We start from the raw sequence: 27,786 nt of genomic DNA, 5'->3' as shown, positions 1-27,786 counted from the left end.
GAACTTCACAAGAGTTTATTAGTTAAAAAGGAAATCGGACTGGCTTTTAAAACAATATTAGCCCTCACCATCACCTGACACAGACTGTAGGTGGTAGGAAGTATGATGTCAGGAGAGTCCACAAGTAGATTAAGGGTTTGGCTTCCAGGCTATTATTTCTATTCACATCTTCGCACAACCCTTGCATATGCCCTTGTAACACATCCGTAGCCCCCAAACAGAAATGCAAAACTCAGAATCTCACTTGTTCGTATACATTTCTATCTAGTTCTTCACATCATGAAACATTTCTCATAAACAAAATATCCACAGCACTGAGGTTTGATTAAATTAAAACTAATTTTGGATATACATTTGAACGTCCTTTATTACTTGATTCCACGGACTAAGCTGTCTGTCCTCTTTTGCCCTTACTTTGAACAGCTGACACCTATTTGGTAACTTGGTGGCTCCTTCAGGCCTGTTAACTTACTTTCTTTGCCAGGGCTGGTGTGAGATGCTTAAGAAAACAGTGGCTTTAACGACAGAGTTACCAACGCTTATACCAGTGCAGTCGAAGGGGCAATACTGGAGCTGGGGGCGGATGACAAAGTGGCAAGAAAGTCCGCAAGAGTCCGGCGGGGAGGCCGCGGGCAGGTGGCGGCGGGCGCGGACGGCCGCGACCGGGAGGCAGGAAGCAGCAGCGGGGCGGAGCGGGCCGGCCGCTGAGCAGCCAGGGCCGCAGGCGCCCCGCCCGGGCTGGTATGCGGCCGAGAGTGACGCGGGAGGCGGGGTCACGTGACGCCCGTGGAATGCCAACAATGTAGCGAATGTCCCACTTGGGTCTGCGCGCTGGAACCTCGGCGTGAGCGCCCCGGGAAGATGGAGCAGCCGCCGCCCGCGCCGGCCGCCCGGGGCTCCCCCCTACCCGTGGGGCCAGCAGCAGCTCCTGCCACTGGCGCCCGGTCCCCCGGCGCGCGAGGCCCCGGAGCCACGGACGAGGACGCCCCGGAGGGTGTAGACCGCGCCCCAGGAGGTGAAGGGGCAGGGGCGGGGGGTGTGTGGCTAGGGGCCAAGGCGGGGCGGCTAGGAAGTTTCCAGCGGGGCCCTGGGACTCCCCGCGCCCACCCTCGGGCTGCTGCGGGCCGCGGCTCCGAGAGGGGCGCCCGACTCGGCGGGGCGGCCCGGCCGAGGGGCGGGGAGCCGGGCGGCAGAGGAAGTTTGTCCCGAGCGGAGCCCTGCGCCCTGCCCCTGGGGGCCCGACAGCAGTCGGAATCCCGCGTCCGCTGCACCGCCGTCCACAGAGGCCGCGCCCGTCGTCCGCCGCGGGCCGTGCGGTCGTCCCCCCATAGGCCGCGGCGTCGTGTCCCCGCTGGGCCGGCGGTCGTCCCCCCACCCGCCCCGCACGGGCGGTGCAGCCCGCAGAGCTCCCGGTTTTGCCCGGCCCGCGCTCGCTTCGATCTCTCCAAGTTTGCCTCCCGGTCCTCGCGGGTCGCAGCCCGAGCTTCAGGGACGCTTTCGCGGCCGTGAGAGCGGCGGCCGTTGCATAACATGCCTTTCCTGCGCCCTAGTTTAGCCGACTTTCTGGAGCTTGTCTTTTCTGATGCAACCTCACGTGCAGTTAGTTCCCCTGCCGGACTCCGGAGATGCGGATTCTGAGTTAATTCGCGTTTTGCCAATCACCTCTCCGCAAGCCTGCCTTCGGAATTTGAGGAAGAGCATCTCTCTCGGGGTGCAGTCTGGCTCGCGGGGTTGGGCGGGAGTGCAAGCCCGGAGCAAACCTGTCGTTTGTAGATTTCGAGTCCCTGGTGCCCCAGGGGAAGGCGGGGAAGGTAGAACCCCCAAAGAAGGTGAAACTCACCTGACGGCACAGGGGCCCGGGTGTCCTAGGCTGCTGACTGTATGTTATGAGCCCTTCGAATGAGAAGTTATTTTTTTCTTTCAATCATAACCGTGAAAGTATACTTTATAGATTTATTGTGACAAAATCTTAAACAAGAACTTTTACATTTTCACACGTATGTAGGATATAAGTAAGCGTGCTCTTAATAGTAATCTAGACTTTTAAAAATTGTTTAACGGTACTCTTAAGCCAGAGACTATACATTTGGCAGATAAAAATTCAGTGGCCAAATAGCTCTCTTCCCAAAGTATTCGGCAAATATGTTACATTTTAAAGGAAAGCTGGCCCACGTTTTACTAAGAAACTTAAATGTACTGAAATTTGAATGGAAGGTCACAAAATGCGTACTGTCTTTGTACAGGTGTTCTGTTTAAACTTCAAATTAGTAGATGAGGAGCCTGCCTTTAATAATGGAGAAAGCAACTCGTGGCTTATTTTTAGGAAATTTGTACTAAGTAGATCTTGCTCCATATAGTTAGTTGAATCTCAGCATAAATCCCTCCATGATGGATCACCATTTTTGAGTGCTAAGTCAAGAGACTAAGCTGCCTGTATCTTTTACTTTTTCCTTTAGCAGCTGTTGTAATAAGGTAGTAACAGAACAATCTTCCAAAATAAGAATGCAGAGACCGTTTAAGAAAGTCTGTTTTAAATTATAATTAACAAGACACTGTTATTCAGCCTCTCGTAAAATTTGGTCTCCTTATCCAGGTATATAGAACACTGTTTAATGAGTACACCAGCATTCCTTTGAAATTAAAATTGCTAAACATTTAATAAATCTTAAAATGTAAAGCAATTTAAAATGGTATCGGAACAGAAGACCTCATGCAAAAGTATTAAGGTGAATTCCTAGAGTCATGGAATTTTAGAACTGGAAAGGATTCTACTAGCCTCTCCATCTAGCTGGAAATAGTTTGGACCTAAGTGTAAATTGGAACTGTACATATTTCTTTCCTTAGCAAATCACAGGGTTGATGGGAGGGACTTTCCTTTGGTGGGAGGGGAATGTTTTTACAATAAGATGCCTTGTTATTTTAAATGCTGTGTTGTAAATAGCCAGCCCTAGGCTTCTAAATCCCACTGTGTGTTGGGGTGGGGATGGGGGGGTGCAGGTGTTCTAGCTGATAAATTCACCATAAACACTTAGGAAGGATTCTGGAAAGCTTTTGAAGGGGGGCGAGGGTGTTCTGCTTTGTATTAGGTAAACCAGACCAACACAGTTTTTGAAAAGCTGCTTTTAGGGGCGCCTGGGTGGCTCAGTCGTTGGGCGTCTGCCTTGCTCAGGGCTCAGGGCGTGATCCTGGCGTTCTGGGATCGAGCCTCGCATCAGGCTCCTCCGCTTGGAACCTGCTTCTTCCTCTCCCACTCCCCCTGCTTGTGTTCCCTCTCTTGCTGGCTGTCTGTCAAATAAATAAATAAAATCTTTTTTTAAAAAAGTCTTTAAAATAAAAAAAAGCTGCTTTTATATTTTATTTCATGATTATAATGTTAAATTTCTAAACAATGTTCCCCACTGACTTTTACAAAATGACTTGAAGAAATACAGAAGATAACTCAGTGCCTTTACTTTGTCTTGACTGTAAATCTGCTTGAAAAAGGATCAGCAGAATGAAGGGGTTGGGCACCTGTGAATGGCTCCTGGTGTTTGGGCCACTGGCTTCACTAAGTCGGCTGTTCTCTCAGTATTTTTAAAACATGTTATTTCATCTATAGTTTCGTTTTTGAAGTATTACTCAAACAAGGTAGTGTTGGAAATAAAGATAATGGTTGTGATACTAAAATTAGGACAGAAATTTGACGTTAGTGTTTACCATTCAGTATATGAAAACCTTCTGTTGCTTACTATCTAGACCATGTCAACCTAATTGTGACAAATGGTTTCTTAATTAAATACTTTTTGCCCATGTGCTAATTTTTGACATTCATAGGACTATTTCTGGAGGATAAGTGAATAATCTCATCTTTTGTAGCAGTGGTTTATATTTATTGTGAGCTAATCATTGCTCTCTTGTGGCATAGGTAGATTCTGTGGACCTCTTAATTAGCAAGGATGGTAAAGATCTTATGAATGTAAGTTGGCTCTTGAATGGAGTGGGCCTCCAGAGTATCGGCCTCCCTGCCTCCAAGCAGTTTTCCTGATTAGGAATGTTAAGAACCATCAGGTTTCATTGCTAATTAACATCATCCTACCTCAGAAGTCTCATTCCTATGTTTTCATTACATGTACCCAGGCAGTACCTGCCCCCTCCCCAACATTATCAGCCTATTTATTTTTCTCTTCTATGTTTGATCCTTTTCACAGGAAGTTCCAGACTCTAAGAATAGGTTCACATTTCTTCCTTCATCAAATCATAGCCTTTTAGCTTTTCCAGTTTTGGTGAAACAATCCTTTCCCTAGTAGATTTTCTCCAAATAGGCACATGTACTGGGAAGGCACACGTACTGGGATTCTTAGGACAGTCACAGTATTACCTCTGTCCATAGCAAGGACTCTCAAATGGGATGGGGGTTCTGACTCCCTAGCTGGCGAATGTCTGAGATTTGGAGGGGGAGGAAGCAGGGCTTTCTCAAAGATTGAAAACCTTATTGGGGTATGGAGTTGAAGATAAGGAGACCCATCCTGTACAGTTGCTTGCTGTTACGAATGCTGGAAATAATGGATAATAAATCTGTCTATAACCTGATCATTCTGTGTGGTCATCTTAAGTACAAACTTCTGTGGCTCCATTTTTTTATGCCATTGTTCATAATGCATGTATACATATCCCACAGATATCAGGTACAGAGCTAATAGAGAATGTGATGGTTTGTTTTTCCTCTAGATTGTAAGCTTATTTAGAGGTGAGACCCTGTTCTACCTGGGTGAGACCTCATAATACTCAGCAAAGTATTTGGCATGCATATGGCCCTTCTAAACCCACTACAACCTTGTGATTGTACTCTTTATTGGAGAGTTTTCCTGGATCCCCAGAGGAATGTAATCATTGATTTCCTCAAAGACCCTCATTACGAGGGGGAGCCACTGTTGTGCGGTTTCCTGGCCTGGACAGTACTGGAAAGGTACGCCAGCATGGTAGTTTGTGATTCTGATGTTCAGCATCTGGCTGGACGCCTGACCCGTCTGCCTGACTTAGTTTCAACTTTGCTAGTTAATTATAGTAAGGATATGATTTAAATAATAACTGGAATTTTAGGTCCAAGAAACACTGTTTTAAAAAATGCCAGTGTTTGTCATCAGTGTGGGTCTCTAGAGACATGGGTCTGATTGATTCTGTGGTTGGTGCTTGATGTGTGTTTAGCATCCAGTGTGGGTTCATGAAGCACTAACAGAAATTAGAATGAAAGTTCGTGAACATCTGATAGCACTTTCCAGGATTGGAGTTGGGTTTGAGAGGGCCAAATTAAGGAATGCTTCAGATGTTGCTCTCACATTTTTACATGAGCCACCTCTTCTAAGTAGTTGTCTCAGTTCCAGGTTTGAAAATGAGGTGTTTTTGTTTTCTGAGTTGTGTTATAGTTTTAAAATTCTGCTGTCTAATAGTTTCTTCTAAAGTATATTTAAATTTATTGAGGATGCCAAATGAATTTCCAAAATTAGATTTACTTTGCTTGATACCCCCTTTTTTTTTTTTTTAAAGATTTTATTTATTTATTTGACAGAGATAGAGACAGCCAGCGAGAGAGGGAACACAAGCAGGGGGAGTGGGAGAGGAAGAAGCAGGCTCATAGCAGAGGAGCCTGATGTGGGACTCGATCCCAGGACCCCGGGATCACGCCCTGAGCCGAAGGCAGACGCTTAATTGCTGTGCCACCCAGGCGCCCCTGATACCCCCTTTTTAAAAATCCACATTCATGAGGCTTTAGGGTCATATTTAGAAAGTTCTTGATGAAAGAACTTATTAAAATGATATAGTAGTGTGTCAGAGTAGCTCGTTTCCAGCTGCAATCTTTGGTGAGTATTCTCATGAAAAATTCTTTCACAAGTTCATAATTTGGCCATAATTTGGCCACGAAATCAGCTGTCTCCAAACTAAAACCTAAAGTACAAGGTCTCAAGCTGAGAAAATACTTGCTTTCTTTATGAGACCGAGGGAAAGTCTCATGCTTTCCAGATTGTTCAGGCAGGAACAGTTTGCACAGAGGTGCTATTTTACAGATTCACTTACACATACAGGGCAATACCTGTGGTGGTCCCAGGACCAGCGCTTGTCTGTAAGACGATGGTGGAAGATGGGAAGAACATGAGAAGAGTGTGTGGTGACCTCCTACTCCCACTACGCGAAGAAACTTCCCCAGGCGGTGGGTTTATGGGGTGTCACTGAATCATTCTTTCAACTTCTCTGTATGTTGGAAAATTTTCATAATAAATTGTTGAGGGGGAAACAAAAAGAAAAGAAGCCAAGACCTCTGATCCGGATTCTGTTTAAGGGCTCATCCACTTGGTATTTCTTGGCTCATGCATCAATACAGACACCAACACAGAAATATCTGGTCTCACCTCTGCCGGCCGGCTTTATAACTGGAATGTTTGTGGGACATATGAGTGTTTAAAACTCCCAAGTATCTCAGGAGCTCAGCTCTTTGGAAGTTGCTCCCTGTTGCGTGTGTCAGCCTCCTGGCAGTGGGGTGACCGCGTGCTTGGGAGGGCGTATGCGGCAGCCGGCAGGTTAGACTCCACTCTGTGAGGGGACTTTGCTCTCCTGGTAGCACCAGTCCTGAGGTTCGGTCTCTGCATGTGTCACTGTGTGTAGCAAGGGAACCATCCTTCAAATGCTAGTTAGCTAAAGGTGAATAGTTAGACAATTTTTTGTATGAGTGTAGAATATACATATTTATCATTTTAACTGTTCATAAGCGTATAATTCAGTTGCATTAAATACATTCACATTGTTACTGCAATCATCACTGCAGTCTATACTCAAAGCTTTTTCATCATCCAGAAGGAAACTGCACACACTAAATAATAGCTCCCCATTCCCCTGGCCCCTGGTCATCTCCATTCTGCTTGATCTCTCTTAAGTTGCAGATACTAGGTGCCTCATGGAAGCAGAATTGTGAAGTATTTGTCCTTTGTGTCTAGCTTACTTCGCTTAGCATGACATTTTCAAGGTCCCTCCATGTTATAGCCTGTGTCAAAGTTTCATTTCTTTTTCTGACTGAATAATATACTGTGTTATGCAACTTTATGTAATAATTATGTGGGAACTTTACTGGGGAACATTTCACCTGGGCCCACATCTTACACTTCAGAGAAAGAGCACTGCTGTTAATATGGAGTGCCTTCCACGTGCTCAGCCTTGTGCCAGGCACTCTCCTGTACCGCCTTTAGACCACTGGCAGGTCGTATCCCCGGTTTAGGGTGGAGTGCTGGGTGACTTCATGCATTCATTTAACAAATGCTCTTTGGTCCTGTGCGCCTGTCCGACAGGCAGGCTCCTGCCCCACAGACCTTACAGTCGAGGTGATTCAAGATGAAAGCAGGCACATCAGTCATTCATTATACACTGTGATGCGGTTGTGAGTGAACACCAGGGTCTCTGAGGTTGGGTGGGCGGGGAGGTCCTTCTGTGGAGGGGGTTTTTCAGCTGAGAATGGTAAGAGGTGAACCAGACGGAGTGGTATTTGTTCCTAGCAGAGAGAATGGTCTTGCTAAGTTCAGAGGTAAGGAAGAATTCATTGCCTTTAACTTGCCCCAGGTCATCCAGGTTGAACCTGATGCTGGCTGGTTGGGAAGCAGTCAGCTTCTTGAAGCTAAGGTATTGCTCAGAACTGACTATCCCAGACCCGGCTGCAGGCACATGTTTCACACTTTAAGTCTAATCACTTAAGTTTTTCTCTCTTCGTGCTTTTCTTTTTTTAAAAAGGAAGATACTTTAACTTTTCAAGCATTTCTATCAAATAGTCATTTAAAGAGGAGTCACTCGGAGTGAGCATGAAATACATTTCTACATTCAGTTTGGTACCTTTTCCACTAAGCCAGTCTGGACTTTGCCCTGGTCTTGTCTCTTGACTTGATTAAAGCCTTTTTTGTCTGATTCTGAGTCCTGAACTTCTTAGTAATTCTAATAATTGGCCCGTATGTTGTGCATTACAGATGAGAATGAGCTCACATGCAATTTCACCTGTGATCTTCAGAGCAGCCTTGTCAAGTAGACAGAGAAAGGCTTGTTACCCAGCAGGAAATTGAAGCTCTGAGAGGTGAAGTGCTTGCCCAGATCACATGGAGCTAAGTGCCGGAGCTGGGGGTGGAAGCCAGGCTTCTCCCCTCCAGCTGCTTTTTCCTTTGCATCGAAATGGCCCTCTTCTGCATCAGCCTCCCCCAGACCTGTCCATACCTCCTGATAAGTGCCCTCCTCCATCCCCACCAAGGCTGCTTTCTTGATGCTCATTGTCCAGGTGGTTGTCCTGGCTCAGAGAATGGTACAACCATCAGTTCTGGTTTCTAAACCAGAAACTTGGCCTCCCCTTTCAAACCAGTCCTCTAGTGAACATCACCAACCTTTATGGGTTCTATTTCTTAAGCTGTTGAACCACCTACTTCTCTCTGTTCTCCAGCTACTATTCGATTTCAGATCCCCATAATTCTTTGGGTAGACTTTTATAGTCACATTATCTAAGTAATTGATCTTCTTGTCTGTCTTCCATCTTAAACTGTGAACTCCTTAAAGTCAGAGGGTGGTCATTATTTTCTGCTTCCCTAAGATCTAGTAACAGGGCCACCTTGTATGGGTGTTCAGGTTGTGCACTGTTCAAGGGCCTTACATGTAAAATGACATACCTCACATCATACAAATGCTCACTTACATAAGGGCATGTGTAGCTTACATGGAGACTCTGGGCCACTCACAGAATACCTGGACAGCAGTAGAGTCACCTCTGAGAATAAAGCCACATAGCGTGCATGCGATAGACCTGTTCTGGAGGATACACACGATCACTCCTCTGTCACCTGCCTCAGAGGTCCAGTTCCCACCCTCCTTGTGATTCAGACTTTACCTGCCCCCCTCACCTGGGGGGTGTATATCATGTGTGTCTGCATGCATGTGTGATAGATTGTGACATGTGGCATGTCACATGTGGTATGTTTTCAGAGTGGGCCAGGCCACTGTCCACAGAGCTCTGGAAAGCTCCCTAGGGCAAGAGTTGCCCATGTTGTACAATAATATAGTAAACAATTTACTTGAGGAGGGGTACCTTTTTATTTTATAGTCCCAAAAAGGTACCACATGAAACACTAGGGCTCTGTCAATAACTACACAGAAAGTATTGGATGTGGCGGTAGAAGCAACGTCTTAGAGCAGACCACTCACTGCTCAACTCCTTGTAGCTCTGGGGCTGGAGCCATGTGGGCTTCCGCACCCATAAGGCAGCAGTACAATTTGCAAAAGCCCCAGACTGGGAATAACCAGATGTGCTTTGGTGGCAGAATGGATAAACAAGTATGTTCATACAATGGAATATTATTCAGTGGTGAAGAATGACAGACTTTGCTACATACCACTGTATGAATAACCCAACAGTGACCAAAGTAAGCCAGACATGAAGAGTACAGACCATGTCATTCCATGGATATAAAGTTCAAAAACTATAGACTAATCCTTGGTGTTAGAAGTAGTGAAGGTGATTCCCCTTGAGTGTTGGTCTTTGGGGGACTGGGAGCTTCTGGGTTGTAATGACACACTCCATAATCCAGATGCTATTTATAAGGGTGTGTTCTTTGTGAATGTTCATTGATCTTATGATTTGTGCATCTTAAGAAATATATGTTCAACTTACATAAAAACATTCATCCCTCCTGCCCCCTCCCCAAAAGACTGACTTCTTCCCCAGCTTTCAGCAGCTTTGTGTTTTTCGAGTAAATTCCAGAGAGCTTTCAAGCCTTAACCCACCAGGGCCTCTCTCACCTGTGCCTGGCTCCCCTTCTCTCTGCTGGTGTGGCTGGGCAGAGAGGACATCCCCACATCTTGGGTTTTGCATTCTCACAGCTCTTTTTTCTTCAGTGTGGACTGTCTCCTATGGTCCTTGTCCGCCCTTAGCTGAGTGCAAGGCAGCTTTGTATCTTCTCTTCAGTCTGCTAATGTCACTTGATGGTAAAATGAGGCTGCTCTTCTAAGTCATGCCAGTAGGGAGGGGTATGAGCTCTCCACTCACTTACCTAACTGGTCTCTCTCGTGGCTGAGCAGACAGAGTGTCCTGCGTGCTGGTGGCTTTCACTGATGTCTTTAGGACCAGACTAAGCCCAGACGTCTGGCCAAGGTGTAACTAGCTCCTGATACCCTCTCTCCCTTCCTCCTTGGGACTGCTGCACCTCACCCTGGCTTTCCTCATCTACCTGGTGTGTCGTGATTGTCCCTTCCAGTCCACCTTCCAGTTGGCTTCCAGACTCAGCTCTTTAAAGGGCCCTTTGGGGGATGCCTGGGTGGCTCAGTCAGTTAAGCATCTGCCTTCGGCTCTGGTCATGCTCCCAGGGTCCTGGGATCGAGTCCCACATCAGGCTCCCTGCTCAAAGGGAAGACTGCTTCTCCCTCTGCCTCTTCCTTCTCCGCATGCTCTCTCTCTCTGTCAAATAAATGGATAAAAATCTTAAAAAAAAAATAAAAAATAAAGGGTACTTTTGGCCATGTCACTCCTTAACTTAACCGCAGACAATGACTTGCCACCATCTGCAAGGAGTCCAGACAATTAACATGGCCTTGAAGGTCCTTCCAGATGGAGCCCTGTACACCTCCCAGGGTCTCATCCCTCCATAACTCTCCAGGAAAAGCCTTTCCTGCACAGATGTAAATCTGAGGGGTGGGGCCTGTACCTCCCCTCCTTTGCATATGCTGTTCCCTTTGGCTGGAATTCCGTTGTTCCCTGCACTCAGATTTGGTTATCTCTACTTCAGAGTGTTTTCTGGCTTTCTTCTTTATTCTCCCATTTGAAACCTCCTCTTGGGCATCTCTTTTCCTTTGAAGCTGCTCATTTGGCTACCTCACCCTCACCTTGCTGAAGGCTGGATTTTGTTTTTGTTTGTACTAGCAGTGCCGGAGACTTTGTAAGCTTTTGATGAATGTTTGCAAGGTGGGTAGGTGGGTAGATGGGTAGATGGTAGAGGAAGAGTGAATACATTTTGACTGCAAAGAAACCTTCCCTGATTATTTATTGTGAAGGTAAGATGATTTATGTCTTGTGTATTTCAGTTTTTAAAAAGGGTGGGGGGAAGACCCTGAAGATTGGAAACAAAGTGATTTGTGTAAATTCCCACAGGAAAAGATACAACTCTGCAGCCTATTCTCAGACATAGCGAATCACTCAGGATTCTCCATACATGCTTGGCAGCTCCTTGAGAATCTCTCTTTTTTTGCTGGAATGGGAATTCATGGTTTTAGGTTAGGTATTTCAAAACAGATGCTTAGACCACGAAGTCACTGAAAATGAGTGTGGTTGCAATATGCCCCATTTTACACCAATTAAGCAGAGCTCTGGGCTTCTGGCCCCCCGCCAATACTCTCGTCCGGGCCCCAGGGAAATCTCAGCAGCTCTTGGATCTAATTGTTCACTGTCTGCGTAGTCTTAAAACAGTCATTTTGGTGACTTTACTATGTTAGATGTTATGTATTAAAACATGGATTTCATGTTGAAAAATGTATTTAGTCTGCTTTTTAATTTCTAAATAGAATCTTCCCTCAGTTTCATTGAGAAGGTGATACTTAGAACCTTTTAAGAGCATCCATCTTGCTACCTCTAAGAAAAGAATAGTAATTTTAATGTCATTTCTTCAGATTTACGGCCATAGATGATTATGAAATAGATCTATATAAGTAAATTCACATGGAACCCTCAGAGCCTGGCACATAGTGGATACTGGATAAATACTAGCAATCATTTTTTTTTTCTACATGACAAAGCCTGTGAAGCAGATTTCCATTTTACAGTTCTAAAATTCCTTACTGAAACAAAAAAACCAGATCCCTTCTCCCTGTCCTTTTAAAGATTGCTCTTTTTAGAATCGGTTTTTCTTTGTTCATTAAAATGCAAAATGCATATCCTTTACAGTTCTGTGGGTTAAAAGGAGTGAAGTGAGTGAGGGCAAAAGAGGAGGGGCGGGGAGAGGGACCTCTAGAGCTTCAGGTGTGAGCCCAGGGGCTATGCAACAGGCCTTTGCTTCTGCCACCAGTGGACCTCTGTGCACTGGTGATGGTGATGCTAATTACACAAATAGTAACAACACGAGTAGTAGAAAACATGGTTTACCAAAGACTTCTGTGGTCCAAGTGCTACTGAGCCAGTTCTTGCATGGTCTTCCTCAGTGCTTACCACTGCCCTCTCACCAAGTGTTGTCATCTGTTTCACCCGGGGAGGGCGAGGGGAGTTAAAGGACTTTTCCAAGGTCACCCAGGCAGCAAGTGATTTGAGCTAGATCCTGCTTCCAGGAGAGCTGGCTGCTAAGGGTGGTATCTGGTTGGGATCCATTTTGGTTTTTGAATGCAGGAACAACAGAGTAGTCGGTGAATTAGGCCTGGGGTAGGTATAATTCACTCTCAGAAAATGGCTTTGTGATACCTAGTTGTACATGTAGAAGCCATTTCCATGCTGAAGTAGTAGGTGATCTATATGAATGACTTCCTGATATAGCCCCTTGGTAGTATGGTCACAGTGTACTCTGGGAAAGAAATCCCCCAATGCTTTTACCAGTCCCCTTCCAGGTAAGTATCAGTATCTACAAGAAAGGTATTTAGGTCACAATTCTGATAGGAACTTTGCCACTTTGTGGAAAAAAAAACAAGGGAGTAGTTACCTTCAAAGTCTTATAGCACATTTCGTTAGAATGCTTTCACTTGCAATATAGGACACCTTTAATGTGATCAGTATTGTGGTATCTTCCAGGAAGTTTGGGAGGGCTTTATAAGGAGTAATTCCCAAAGACATGGAAGGACCACAGGTTCGTGGTGGGGGGGGGAGGTTTGCAAAATCACGGAGATAAGAGACAAAGGTGTGGGTCATGAGTTTAGTGGTTATTAGGAACAAGCCAGAAATCTAAGACCTCGTGTAGGAAGTTTAATCCTAAATACTCAAGCTGTGAATTTCAAAATGAAATTATATTATAATGAATTATTTTAAATGAGCTCTCAGTTGTCAGTACTATTCTCTGTTCTTGCCTGAGTTAATATTTCTAAGTCATATGAGCTTGTGGAGATTTACTTTATTGCAGATTACATATTACAGGAAACATCTTGGGACAGGCCTAGATGTCATGTGCGCCAACCAGAGTTGAACAGTATTTTTATCATTTCTGAGAGGTGATGTGTTCTTTCTCAGTCCTTCCAAATGGAATATTTTCAGGATCATGGTCCATTTCTGAAAAGTATTGGTAACAGCATGTGAAAACCACAAATGAGTATGTTCTTTCCATTTTCTTTTTCAGATAGTGATGATCTTCAAAATGAAGACTCTGGAAAATTTTAGGTTCTCTATAGGAACTAAAAAAATTGAAGGAAAGAAGATTTTCAAAAGGAAATTGTTTTGAAAGTATGTTTACAACTAACTGATACTGTTGACAGTTTTTTTTTTTTTTAATAATAAAACACTTTAAGAAGATTGTATTTATGGTAAAAGGAAACTGGACTAACAATGAGGCCAAAGACTTTTCCTGCCACAACTTATTCTGGAAATAGCCGCCAGCGACTGCAGGAGATTCGAGAGGGCTTAAAGCAGCCGTCCAAGCCTTCCGCTCAGGGGCTGCCTGTGGGACCAAACAGTGATGCTTCCCTGGCTACCAAAGTCCTGGGGGGCAAGGATGCCGCCAGGCAGCAACAGCAGATGAGAGCTACCCCAAAGTTCGGACCTTATCAGAAAGCTTTGAGAGAAATCAGATACTCCCTGTTGCCTTTTGCTAATGAATCTGGCACTTCGGCAGCTGCAGAAGTAAACCGACAGATGCTGCAGGAGCTGGTGAATGCGGGATGTGACCAGGTGGGTGTAGCCTCCCTGAGGCCCCTGTGGTGGCAGTTACAGTAAGTAGTCCATCAGAGCACGGTTGAGACACCCAAAGATCCCGTGCTTGCCCCTTGAAGGCTCTGAATTGCTTACTAAGGGAAGTGTTTCTAGGTCAGAACCTAAGGCCCTTCTGATGTGCCTTTGCATTGTTTTCCACCTGCCCTCCAGAAGGGTCTTTCAGGCCGCTTTTCCTTTTCAGGCAAGATCCAGACATTTCTGAACTCCACTGAAATTGTAACATGTGTATTTTCTGTTCTGGCCTTGTGAAGTTGAGAAGGACTTTCACACTTAGCCATTTCTTTGGGGTTTATTTGGGCTTATTCTGAGCTGTCATGGGGAAGATACTGGCTTCCCTTGTTTTTGGTTTGTGCATTTGTTTTACTTAGTTAAGGGAAAGGTTGATTGGTATGATTTGGCTCTTCTTAGACTCTGTTTTCTCCTATTTTTAAAAACAGTTTGTATACTGTTATAGGAGACATAACTATGTTAAGGAAATGATCAAGTTTGAGAAGTCATCAAAATGGTGGCGACATAGTCTGACTTCTCAGTTGCTTAAGAATAAGGGACACATTAACGGAGGTGGTACCAATAATATAGAAGTACACAAGTTCTAGCGATGTTTCTGATCCTGTGGCGACTCACGTAGCCACGTCAAACCCAGGTTGCAGGGCAGGACTGTGTAAAATGGAGCTAGTGTCCAACCACATAAAAATGTACTTAGTAAAATCTAACTGGTAAAAATGTAATTGCCTTATAAAAGGACTTCTGAAAGCTAATGCTTTGTTACTACCCATCATCTTACAAGTCACAGTTGCATGAAAATGGAAATAAGCTAGGTATTTTTGCTGCCTTGGCAAATTAGTAAGATTTCATGCTCAGAGCACATCAAGATGGCTTGAACACTTGTAGCTTCTTAGAAATAACCTAATTACCTACTCCTGGCCTCACAGTCACAGGAAAAGGCTAACAATGCCCTCTTTTATTTCCAAAAGCTATCTCAACCTTCTTGTTGGAGTTGATTACCATAGAATTTAACTAGAGAATTTATATTTCTCAGATGATATGTTTGTGAAACTAATCGTGCTATTTTGCAGGGCACTTCCTTGACACTTTGGGATATACTGGGATTAACTTGTGTGAAGCAAGCATTGTTGTGTTGAGAGTTGCTTTTATAAAGCACAGGGTCATGAATAATGTGGTGCAGAGTGTTTTAGCAGTGGAAGCTGACAGCAGAGGCATGACCTTTCTCATTGTGAAAATATGAAGTTAAATATGCTGCCAAGTGCTATCCCTTGACAAACAGAACTTGATGGTTTTGAAAGTAGGAAGGAGCAGTCCTGGGGAAATACTGGAGTATGACTGCAGAGACTTGAAACCCAACAGCAAAGCCTAAAATCTTCTATAAGTCACTTGCAAACAAAAGAGGTAATCAGAGCAGGGTGTTCTTTGCTGTTGTGTTTCAGCTGTGATTAAAAAAAAACAAGTGAAGCAAATAATCCAAAATACAGGTGGGATCTCATTATGGCAAAATCCATTAGTGATAATTACAGTGCAAGAAATAATGAAGCTGGTGCTGTATCCAAGACAGTAAAATACAAATACAGTAAAACTAAGGGTCATGACACCCATGAAGTTCCCATCAACATTTAATTTATGTTAATTGCTAGCAGAAAGGACTCCGTTTGTCATATTTATAATTTTTTTTTTTTTTAGATTTTATTTATTTATTCAACAGAGAGAGAGACAGCCAGCGAGAGAGGGAACACGCAGGGGGAGTGGGAGAGGAAGAAGCAGGCTCACAGCAGAGGAGCCTGACGTGGGGCTCGATCCCACAACGCCGGGATCATGCCTTGAGCCGAAGGCAGATGCTTAACCGCTGTGCCACCCAGGCGCCCCCGTTTGTCATATTTAATCCTACTGAAATAATTAAGTCACTTGGTGTGTAGTGTTAGTTTATAAAGTAAAACAGCTCTGCCTTCACCCTGACCCTCCAATACGGACTGTCTTCGGTCTGTATACAGGGGTGCATTTGCTTTCAGAGAATCCCGGTCAGACCGTCATTACGAGAACCTAAATAATGTGAGTGGAAACAATCAATAGTACCGCTAGAGTTGTGTGTGCCTTCAGTGAAGCAGATTATCAGATCCAGTGTAAGAGGTACAGAGAGTACCTAGTGTTGCAGCTTTTCATTTTCCTTTGTCTCCTCCTGTATTGCCTTTTAATTTAGGTTCAGTTTTATTCTCTTGTACTTTGTCATTTTTAACCCTGATATTAATCAGAATGGCAGTAAACTCCCATGTTTTCTTGAGGTCTTACTGGTGATACACACTTTTATATGCACCTTTTATCCATATACATGTGCATACATTTTTTTCCCACTTTATTTGGCCTGAGACTTACTGAAAATATTTACTTGAATGTTTGAGTGTTTTCTTTTAAACTTGTTATTAAAATAAAATTTACATAAGAAAAGTACATGATACCTAAGTATACAGCTCAGTGAATTTCACCTAGTGAATCACACTCACGTAACTAGCATGGATGGATGTATTTTTTTTATTTAAGTAATCTCTATACCTAACATGGGGCTCGAACTCAACACCCCAAGATAAAGAGTCGCATGCCCTTCCAACCGAGCCAGCCAGGCACCCCTGGGTGTGTGTGTGTTCATATACATATATATATATTTTAAGATTTACATATTTATTTTTAGAGAAAGAGCGTGTGCATATGAGAGAATGTGGAGGGGAGGGGCAGAGGTTGAGGGAGAGAATCTCCAGCAGACTCCCCACTGAGTGTGAAGCCAACTCAAGTCAAGAGTCAAGTCACTCTCACCCTGAGATGATGACCTGAGCCAAAACCAAGAGTCTGTTGCTCAACTGACTAAGCCACCCAGGTGCACCCCACCCCCCACTGGAGTATATTTTAATTAAAATATTTTTAATGTAAATTTCTAGGAAAAGTAAAAGACTAAGTTTTCTTTTTCTCAGTCTTTCTATGTAATGATACAGTATATGTATCAAATGATACAGTGTCTAAAATATTTTTGCACGTACATTACTAAAGACATGAGAATTTCTACAGAAAAAAAAAGGCCAGTGGATTAATATTCCTTATGGAAGGAGCTGCTCTTTAAATATAGATTAAAGAGGCGCCTGGGTGGCTCAGTTGTTAAGCGTCTGCCTTCGGCTCAGGTCATGATCCCAGGGTCCTGGGATCGAGCCCCGCATCAGGCGGGAGCCTGCTTCTCCCTCTGCCTGCAGCTCCCTGGTCATTCTTGCTTGCTCGCTCTCTCTCTCTGTCAAATAAATAAGTAAAATCTTTAAAAAAAAATAAGTGTAGATTAAAGGAATTGGAAAGATAAGTGTTTTGGTTATGAGTGTCATATTTTGAATCATTTGGATACTCTTCTCACTGACATAGGTAATAAATTTAGCTTTTACTTTATCTTATAAAACTTAGTTTCACTTTTTCTTTTACTCTTAATCAGGTGATCATATTACTAGGTTTTCCCTTTTTTTCTTCCTGACAGAGTTTTAAAAACCACTAATTAGGGGCGCCTGGGTGGCTCAGTTGGTTAAGCATCTGTCTTTGGTTTAGGTCATAATCTCAGAGTCCGGGGATTGAGCTCCCTGCTCAGTGGGGAGTCTATTTCACCCTCTCCCACTCCCCCCCTGCTTGTGTGCTTTCTCTCCCTCTCTGTCAAATAAATAAATAAACATGCTAAAAAAAGCCCCACTAATTTGATTTTGCAGCGACATTAATACACATAACTTGTCTGCTTCTCGGAAGCATATGACTTGTGTTCTCTCACTGAATTGCAATGGGTGCTGTTGGGGCAGGCTCACTATCCTTGGGGCTTCTCAGGGTGCAGGGATGGCTGGCTGGCATAGGGGCCTAGTGATGTCAAGGATCCTATTCAGCAATAGCTCCTTGCACTCCTCAAAATAGCTAAGCATTTTATCACCTTGTGTCCCTTAGAGGAAGACCTAGGTGAGAACTGCCTTTCACATATGAGTACCAAGAAACCTTTTTTGCTTTTCTTGAGCAATTGGCATGTGCTCTTTCTCTGTGGACAACCTTCATGAGCCTCCCTCATTGATCTGCTGTGAGAGGTGCCCAGTCTGTGGCAGCTTTAAGACTTTTTAGGGCCTCAGCCTGTCATAGCTACATTCTTCCAGTCCTGAATTTCTATGTTAGCATAATTTTCCTAATCCTGACTTAATCCAGTTTTTCCTCACTTTATTGTGAATGTTTAAATGACTTAAATCTTTAATGGAATGAGGGTAGGAAGAAATGTAAACAAACAAATCAATTTATTACACCAAATTTGGCCTAAGAAAAAAGCCAGTGGTCAGGATGTATATTCAGAGACAGGCTTCCTGAGAATAATGGTCATAGCAACAAATAAATTTGAGGTCGTCTGGTTAATAGGTAAAGGGAGTGAATTTCTTTGCATTCTCAAGCCAAAAAGTACAAAAAAAATCAAGTTTCTCAACCCATCCTACAAGTTCTTCCTCAACCCAGGTCCTTTTGCCAAAGGAAATAGCATTGCGGAGGGGTGCGGCCTGCAGGGGCCTGTGAATCTCACAGAGGAAGGACAGACACTGGTGTTGGCAGCAACCTCCTGTGCCAAGTACTGTTCCAACAAGCACCTGCACCAGCAGCCTCATTGTGGAAACTACACAGCAAGCGTTTGAGATGGATTCCAGTTGTTACCCCAGTACTGCAGAGGAAACTATGGCTTGAGTGGTCAGGCAGGTGACTCGAACTCTCCTCTGCACACACACCCCCAACCCCCCAGCCGAGGCCCTAAAAAGACCTTGTATCTTCAGTAAGAGTTGGTTAGACATACTGGTTACACACACTTGAGAGGAAAGACTTCAGTGCTTCCTTAACGTGGGCCACGCAGAGCTCTGTCTTTAACTTGCACTGTGTGTGTTGCTGGCCCGTTTCTGTGCTGACGTACGCCCCATCCTGGTGGGATTTTCTTCTCTGTGACTTGGTCCTCTCCTGTCCCTCATGTCCTCTCACTTCCTTGGGTGGGCGGCACTTGCTCAGCGCTTCCAGGCCCCAGGCCCCCTGCCACAGGCCCCGGATGCGTGGCGCGGCCTCTCCTGCTCTCACCTTCAGTTCACTTGTTCTGGGGGCTTCTTCAGCATATTGTTCTCTTGGCTGGTAATGTCGGCACCCATCTTCCCCAGCCTGGATTCGGGCACCTGTTATGGTTCCACTCCAATTCTTTCTTACTGCAGCGTTTCGATTCCTGCACCGGGATTTGAACTGTTCCTATAAAGACTTCCCTAGTTCGTATTTCTAAGGCCCTGGATGCTTCATGCCAGCCTTGTGCGGACAAGGTGGTCATGCTGTCGTCGCACTTGCTCCGTGGTGCGCAGGCCCCTGGGTGCTGTGTCCGCGGTGCGTCCCGGTGTGTCCAGGTGTGCACAGGGCCGCCTGCGCGGTTCGCCCGCACACGGTGGGGATTTGCACACGTGCTGTGCACGCCCCAGGAAAACTTTGCCCAGACGGTTCCCTGTGCCGGTCCGAGCACAAGCCATCGCTGATTTGTTAGACGTCGAAGAGACACAAACACCACTTGGCCTCTTTGTATGTTTAGCTCAAACAGTAGGCATCCTCGGGAAAGCTCTAGACAGTGACCTCCAGAAACGTTAACGTTGAAGCGCTGTTCCTTTAGCCTGGTGTCAAGATTCTGCCTCGGGATTAGTTCTCTGTAATACAGGTATTGTGCTAAGGAAAAAAAAGTAGAAAAGGTCTAGATAACAAGTACATTTCCTCCTTCTCCCTTCCTCTGGAAAGGGAACGACTTTCCAGTATTACCAAACACCGAACAAGAACACGGGTACTGCCCTGAAATATTCGTAAGAGGAGAAGGAAAAAAGAAACACTTAAGTTTAGGAATGCCAGTAATGTAACAGGAAATTGTATTACAATGGCTTTTGGGTGTAGCAGTTCCTTGTCCTCCCCCCTCCCCCACCTTTTTTTCTTTTTTAGCCTTTCAAATTAAATCTGGCCCTGCCAAAAGATAAACTGTATACTTTGTTAGAGTAGGATATTTAAAATTAATTTGACAAGACACCAGCACATTATACCCTTGTGTCATACCCTTCCCCCACCCCACCCCACACAGGCTTCATCCTAGTTATTAAAGGAATATGTGTTCATTGTGTAAATTTGGAAAGTATAGAAACGTATGAAACGTATGAAAGGAAAATAAAAATTCCCTATAATTCTGTTATAGGTTATATGTGACCACTCTGGACTTTTGGTATGAAAGCAGCCAGATTTTTTTCTAATTAAAGGAAATTAAGGAAAGCGAGGAGGCCTGTACCAGGTGACAGGTGGAAAAAACAGAATACGGATATGATCCCACTTCTTCCTTCAGAAAAAATATGTTTATCATATAGCCCTTCTCTTTCTCCTTATCTAACATCAAGACCAATCGTTTCCCTTCCAGAGTGTGTCTTGAATCTATCTGTGCACTTCCCTGTCCTGGTCTCCCTACCTGCCAAGCCTCCACCTTTGCTCCTGACGTTGCCACTCCTCCTGGCCCCTCTCCTCATCTGCTCCCAGCACAGAACCCCCCGAGTGATCATTCTGAAAAGGAAAAGATCCTGTCATTTCGTTCCGGAACCCTTTCCGCTCCACTTGGGATGAAGCTCCTGACGTGTAGGCAAGGCTCATCCCACAGCCGCAGGTGGCACCCCTTTTCCGGCAGTCGGTGCTCCGACCCTGCCAGCCTTACTGCCTTTCCTCAGACCTTTCAGCACTGGCCCCTTCTTGCCTGGATAATGCCTACTCTTCTTTGAGGGCTTGTCTTCCAGAAAAGCATTCTCTGACCCCCTAGTCTAAACCAGATCCCTCTGTTTTAGTCCCTCTCATTACAGAAATTTGCTTTCGTAGCATTTATCAGAATTTGTTGCTAAGTGTTTAGCTGTGTATTTCATGTAATATCCATTTCTCTCTTTAGATTTAATCCCCATTGGGCAGTGGCTTTTTTCTGGTCATCATTCTCTAGTACCTAAAACTGCAGACTCTGAAAAACATCTTTTGTATAAATGAAGGGATAAACGTTTTGCTGTTTATGTTTATGATAAACATTTTCATTTTTCATGCCTGTGTTGTATTCCATTGTTCAAATAGTAGTTTTATAATTTATTATAAAAAACTGGTGTTAAGAGGTAAACTGAAGCATATTTTAAAGTTTATTTGAGCAAAAATGATTCTAATTGGTGGTGGCAAACCAGAAGTGGTTAAGAGCACTCCACTGAGAGTTGCTCAGGGAAGGACTTTCGGAGAGCAGAGGCAAAAGCGAAGTAAGAAAATTATTCAGTTGTTTACAGCTTAAGTGGTTACCTTATTTGGGAGGGCCTAGGTGGCAGCTTATGATTGGTTGTCCTCAGGTTTTGACTTTTTAGCCTTCAGGCATTACAGACTTAGGTTTGGTTTGCTTACATAGGCATAAGGTCTTAGAGTCACCTCAGTCTGGGGCTCCTGGGTGGCTCAGTTGTTAAGCGTCTGCCTTCGGCTCAAGTCATGATCCCAGCGTTCTGGGATCGAGTCCGCATCGGGCTCTCTGCTCAGTGGGAAGCCTGCTTCTCCCTTTCCCACTCCCCCGCTTGTGTTCCCTCTCTCTCTGTCAAATAAGTAAATAAAATCTTAAAAAAAAAAAAAAAAAGAAGCACCTCAGTCTGATGGCTTCCTTGTTTAATTAAACACTGTGATGACCATCCTTCTGCATAAATCCTTATAGATATCCCTGATTTACTTAGAACAAATTTTAGAAATGGAGTTACTAGGACAAATGATAAGAGCATTTTTACAGTTTTTATTTGCCAAGTTTCTTTCGAAAATTTTTAAGTTGCCTTTATATTTCCAACCCTGCCAACAATGAATACTGCTACTACAAAACAACACATCTGTTTGTCAGTTTAATAGTTTGTTCTGTATTCTTAATTGTGGCAATAAGTATGTGGTAATAAAAAAAGTGGTGATAGTTCTTCAGTTTTAAGTAGCAGAAAACTCATATTTTGAGGGGGCTCTAAGTGTCTGTGATTGGATCCATTTTACTCTTAAAATGCAATGCAAAGTCTGGTACATCAAGCCAAAATGTTTTGAGGAACGTCTTTTCTCTCCTCCTGGAATGATTTACATTTGTGCATGGTACAACTCCTGGCCAACACAGGATTTTGCAGTCCCAGAGGATTTGCAAGAGAATAGTTGGCAGACAAGTAGGCAAGGCCTGTCCTCTGGGGAGGACAAGCCATAACAACCCCAGGAGCAGCAGCATCTGGACATTCAGCTTGCTCTGTTGCCCAAAATGTGTTGTTTGCAGAGCAGAGCGCCCTGGGTGGTGTTGACGAATGACAGGCACGAGTGTTGGTTCTGGCTGCCCTCAGGAAGCCAGGTTCTGGCTCCTCTTTGAGCAACCTTCTCCCTTAATCCAAACATGCAGTAAACTATTAATATTTTCTGTATGTGCCATAATGTGGAAAATATTGGAGCTCACAAATATTGTTTACCTGATACCCTCAGTTTGTTTCCTATAGTTAAGAGTTTCTTATGGTTTGTCATCTTCTCTGATTTCACCTTATTTTATCTTTCCCTCCCTTTCCCTATGATCCTTGGTTTTGTTTCTTAAATTCTACATGAGTGAAATCATATGATAATTGTCTTTCTCCGATTGACTTATTTCACTTAACATAATACCCTCTGGTTCCATCCATGTCATTGCAAATGTTAAGATTTCATTTTTTGATGGCTGAGTAATATTCCATTGTGTATATATACCACATCTTCTTTATCCGTTCATCTGTTGATGGACATCTGGGCTCTTTCCATAGTTTGGCTATTGTGGACATTGCTGCTGTGAATATGGGGGTGCATGTGCCCCTTTGAATCACTATGTTTGAATCCTTTGAGTAAATACCTAGTAGTGTAATTGCTGGGTTGTAGGGTAGTTCTATTTTTAACTTTTTGGGGAACCTCCATACTGTTTTCCAGAGTGTCTGTTACCAGTTTGCATTCCCACCAGTAGTGTAAGAGAGTTCCCCTTTCTCTACAACGTCACCAACATCTGTTGTTTCGTGACTTGTTAATTTTAGCCATTCTGACTGGTGTGAGGTGGTATCTCATTGTGGTTTTTTGTTTGTTTGTTTGTTTTTAAAGATTTTATTTATTTTTTTGACAGAGAGCATAAGCAGAGGGAAGGGCAAGGAGAGAGGGAGAAGCAGGCCAGGGAGCCTGATGCAGGGCTCAGTCCCAGGACCCTGGGATCATGACCTGAGCTGAAGGCAGATGCTTAACCGACTGTGCCACCTAGGCATCCCCTCATTGTGGATTTGATTTGTATTTCATCTTTCTTTTCTTTAGTAAATATATCTGGAAAGGAGATGTTTTTCATAATTATATTTTTCAAATTTGTGATTTTATATAATTGACTTATTTTTCAGTGCAACATTTGAAATTTTTTTAGGTGTACTTGCTATTTTTCCTGGAGTTATGGGAAACTGTAGGAAATTTCTCTTCCCTTTGTACCATTCTCCCACACCCTCACTCTTATCCCGACCTTCTAGCATAGTCCTGGATAAATAGTGAATGCTCAACAGATATCCCCAGCTGTTGGAATCAGACAGACTGTATTTCAGTTCTGACTAAGATTGCTGTGAGTATGACTTGGGAGTTGAATTAAGCTGCTGGTGACGGATTGCCAGCTACAGAGCTTAATATCCATAGGTGGCCTAACGAAGGAAGCTGGAGGTTGGCAGGATATGGCCTGCATGGTGGTTCTGCGGTGTCGTCAGGGCCCCGGTCTCCTCCTCTCTTTCAGTTCTGTCCTCCTTAATAAGAGGCTTCCGTTTCCAGGTGCCCCAGGTGGCTCCTCTCCGAGAGTCAACAGTTCGTACAAAAAGCAGGACTATGGCGGCAGAAGTGCTGCTCTAGCTCTGGCTCTTTCTTAGAGAGCTTGCTTTTTTCCATACCTCATTGGCCAGAACCTAGTCACTTGGTCACAAGAGGTAAAGCAGCCTGGGAAATGTGTATTTCAGTTGGGCATATGGCTGCGCCTGATAGAACCGAGCTTCCGTTAGTAAGGAAGAAAGGATCTCAGTAAGTCAGACAGTCGATTTCGTTAAGGAACCAGAGCATAACCACGTGTCGTGCTGTCACCATGAGCTAACAACCTCCCTTTCTGAGCCTCATGGTCCTGCATCTATAGCTGGGGGATAACAATTACTCCTACCCCATGGCTTGTGTTGCAGACCAGAAAGAATGGAAAGTGACTTGTCTTTGACTATAATCTTTACTACAGTCATTATATTATTGCGTACTTTCCCCAGTACCTATTTTTTCTCCTGCATAGCTTTCATATCTATGTCTTTTCAGTGTTAACACCCTTCTCCATACCTGGATTCTTCTAAGTAGTCTCCCTGACCCAGTATTTCTGCCAGTGAACTTTTCCTAAAAGGTGAGAAGCAACCACTCTCTTGGCATCCGCTGCCCTCCTCTTCTTATGGTCTGAATCACCACTTACCAAACTTGATTATTTCTCTCATTGCCAGCCCAACCTGTTTGCTCCAGCTGTGTTTGCCTCTTTACACACCAACTGCCACTAAGCTGTGTGACTTTCTCCCACATTGGCTTTACTCATGCTGTTTTCCCTACCTGGAATGCACTCCCCGCTAGCCCAGCTACGCTCTGCCCACTCAAGTCCCACTTCTTCCATGATTCATCTTTGTGCCCTTTTCCAGCTATTCATTCCAGCACATGTGGGGTTCTCCCTTTTCTGAATTCCCATTTTTATCAGTACCATCTAGAGAGCCATGATAGGTCTGCACAGGGTCTTAGGGATTATCTAGCCTGTATGGCTCTTTACACAGTTAAATTAACTGAGACCCAGAGAGGTGATTTGGTCAGTTTAAGACTATACAGCAAGTGAAGTGCAGACTCAAAGCTACAAGCCTATCAGTTTCACCCATGAAACTTGAAAGAGAAAGAAAGAGAAATAGTCATCACCCTACCATTTATAAAAGTAAGGTATTTCCATATAGTGAAATTGACCCATTAACCCACTGTCCAGGGATAATCATTGTTATTTGGCCATATTATGTTTCCTTTTATTGTTGTTTTGATTAACTTTTTATTTTGGAAAAAATTTAAAAAGTACAATAGCATCTCTCTCTCTGCAGTAATTTTTAGAATAAACATTTAATTCAAATATAACATCTAGAATATTTTCAAAACAAATATCAGGCATCATTTCGTTTATCACTCATATATATTTAAATGTATCTGTAAAAGACAGAAAAGTAAAAAACACAACAGAATAAAAACATAATCACAATACTATTATCACGCTCAACAAAATAAACATTTGAAATTTAATGTAATTTTTATGACTACATGGTTAATATTTTAGAACTACTTATTAATGAAATTAATATTTCTGAGCAATTACTGTGTGAATATCTTTTAATCCTCCAACAAGCCCACAAGGAAGGTTCTGTTATTGTCAACATTTACAGATGAAAAAACTGGTTCACAGGTTAACTTGCACAAGGTAAATAATGTGCCTACTAGGTAGTGCAACTAAGAATCAAAAATCCAGATCTGGCTGTTTCTTGTTTTGATCCTGAATTCTTTTCCCTCAACATTAAATGCAAAGCATCTCTTCATATCAATAAAAACATAAATCTAAAATGTTTACATGCCATCATGGGAGTCTGCCAGAATTTAACATTTCCCCTATTTTTGGACAATGAAATTGTTTCAAGTTTTTTACTATTATAAATAATGCTACAGTGAACATGTTTATTCATAAATTTTGGAAGATATATCTACTGCTCTCCTTAGGCTAGATTTTTTTAAAAGTGAAATTACTCCAGGAGTCTTGTTCTATAATTGTTTCATGCAAGTTAGTTTTGCCTAGAGGCTTAGTAACATTCAGTAATAGTAAATGATTGGCAGAACCAGAAGTCAACCCAAATAATGTTTGCAGTCCTTCTTTGAGTGCATGTTTATTGAACATCTGTGAGGTGTCATGCACTGTGCTAAGCACTGAGGATTCAGAGATGTCTGAGACCTGAGATCTTTCCTCTTAATGCCTGGTTACTTCTGGCTGGACTCTTTCTCATTTACCAGAATGCTGAAGGAAAAAGAAAATCTATCCACTGAGAATTCTGTATGTAGCAGAACTGTCCTTCAGGAATGAAATTGAAAACATTTCCAGGGAAACCAAAATCTGAGAAAATTTGTCACCATTTGCAGGTAAAGAAATACAGAATATACAGGGAGGAATGAAGAGCACTAGGAATGGTAAATACCAACAAGTATAAAAGACTAATTTATTCCTTTTTTTCTCCTAATTTCTTTGAAAGAATGTCAATATTTAAAACAAAAATTATGCTGTAATAATGGGTTTATCACACATACAGATGTAACATAGGACAGTATGGATAACAGGTGAAATGGAATTGTATTATTGCAAGGTTTCTGTGTTTCTTCTGACATAATTAAAAATTAACACTTAGGTTGTGATAAATTAAAAATCGACATTGCAGTTTATAGAGCAATCACTAAAATAGAATTCAAAGAGCTAAAGCTAGAGAGCCAATTAAGGAATTAAAATGGAATACAAAGAAAACTTGATTAACATGAAGGGAGGCCTGGACGGAAGGACAAAGGAACAAACAGATGAGATAAATAGAAATGGCAGGCTTAAATAAAACCATATTAATGATTACATTCATGTAAAAGGATTAAGCACTCCACTCAAAAGGCAGAGGTGGTCATACTGAATAAAAGAGCAAGATTCAACTGTATCCTATCTGTAAGACACACTTCCTAAATACCAGGACACAAATAGACTGCAAACAAAAGTCTGGGGAAGATAAGCTGTGCAAACTGTAAACATAAAATAGAGGCAGTGGCAATATTAATATCAGATAGTACCCTTCAGGATGAGTATTACTTGAGACAAAGAGGACTACTTTATAATAAAGGGCCTGTATATCAGGAAGATGTGGTAGTGAGTATGCTTTAAACACAAGCTTCAAACTGTGTGAAGTGAAGTAGATGGAGCAAGGGCGAAAGGAGAAATCAGCAAATCCACGATCATTATGTGGAGATTTTGACCCACCTCTCAGTAATTGATGGAACAGGTAGACAAAAATATATCAGTACGGATATAGGAGAATTGAACGGCATTATCAACCATTTTAATTTAGTTGACATCTATAAACACTACACTCAGTAAATGTAGAATACACATTCTTTTCTAGTGCACATAGAATATTCACGGAGACAGACCTTTTGTTAAGACAGAAGTCTTCAATAGCTTTTAAAGATTGAAATCTTACAGAATATGTTCTCTGACCACAATGAAATTAAATTAGAAAAAAGTTAAAATCTTTGAAAGCCCCGAATATCTGGATGTTAAACAACTCACCTCTAAAAAGGTCATAACTCAGAAAAGAAATCGCAAAGGAAATTATAAAATACTGGTTCTGAATAATCAGAATTTGTGAGATTTTGCTAAAGCAGTACTTAGAGGGAAATTCATAGTTTTGAGTGTATATTTTAGAAAAGAAGTATAAAATTAATCATGTAAGCTTCTCCCTTGGGAAGCTAGAAAAAATAGAACAGTAAATTAAACCCAAGGTAAGTCAAAGAAAGGAAACAATAAAGAGAACAAACTGTAAGAACAAACAATAGGAAAGTCAATGAAGCCAAAAGCTGGTTCTTTGAGAAGATCAGTAAGAGTGATAAACTTCTAGCCAAACTTACCCAAAAAAGTAAATAAGAAGGAAAAAGGGGCACCTGGGTGGCCCAGCATCCAGCTCTTGATTTCAGCTCAGGCCATGATCTTAGGGTCGTGGGATCAAGCCCCACATCAGGCTCTGTACTCA

General features: G+C 43.0%; 1 protein-coding gene across 1 annotated transcript in view; it reads left to right on the top strand.

Moving 5' to 3' along the window:
* The first annotated feature begins 765 nt into the window (after nucleotides 1–765).
* Nucleotides 766–27,786, top strand: part of LATS2 (large tumor suppressor kinase 2) — a 72,649-nt gene continuing 45,628 nt past the window's right edge. Inside the window, exons 1-2 of the mRNA XM_034664964.1 lie at nucleotides 766–1,015; nucleotides 13,293–13,840. Coding sequence (XP_034520855.1) covers nucleotides 13,499–13,840 — 342 coding nt within the window. The 5' untranslated portion in view covers nucleotides 766–1,015; nucleotides 13,293–13,498. The remainder of the gene's footprint in view (nucleotides 1,016–13,292; nucleotides 13,841–27,786) is intronic.

The sequence above is a fragment of the Ailuropoda melanoleuca genome, chromosome 7, assembly GCF_002007445.2.
Source record: "Ailuropoda melanoleuca isolate Jingjing chromosome 7, ASM200744v2, whole genome shotgun sequence".
NCBI classification, from domain to species: domain Eukaryota; kingdom Metazoa; phylum Chordata; class Mammalia; order Carnivora; family Ursidae; genus Ailuropoda; species Ailuropoda melanoleuca.
Note: the sequence above shows the minus strand (reverse complement) of the source record. Positions and strands in the feature narration are given on the sequence as shown.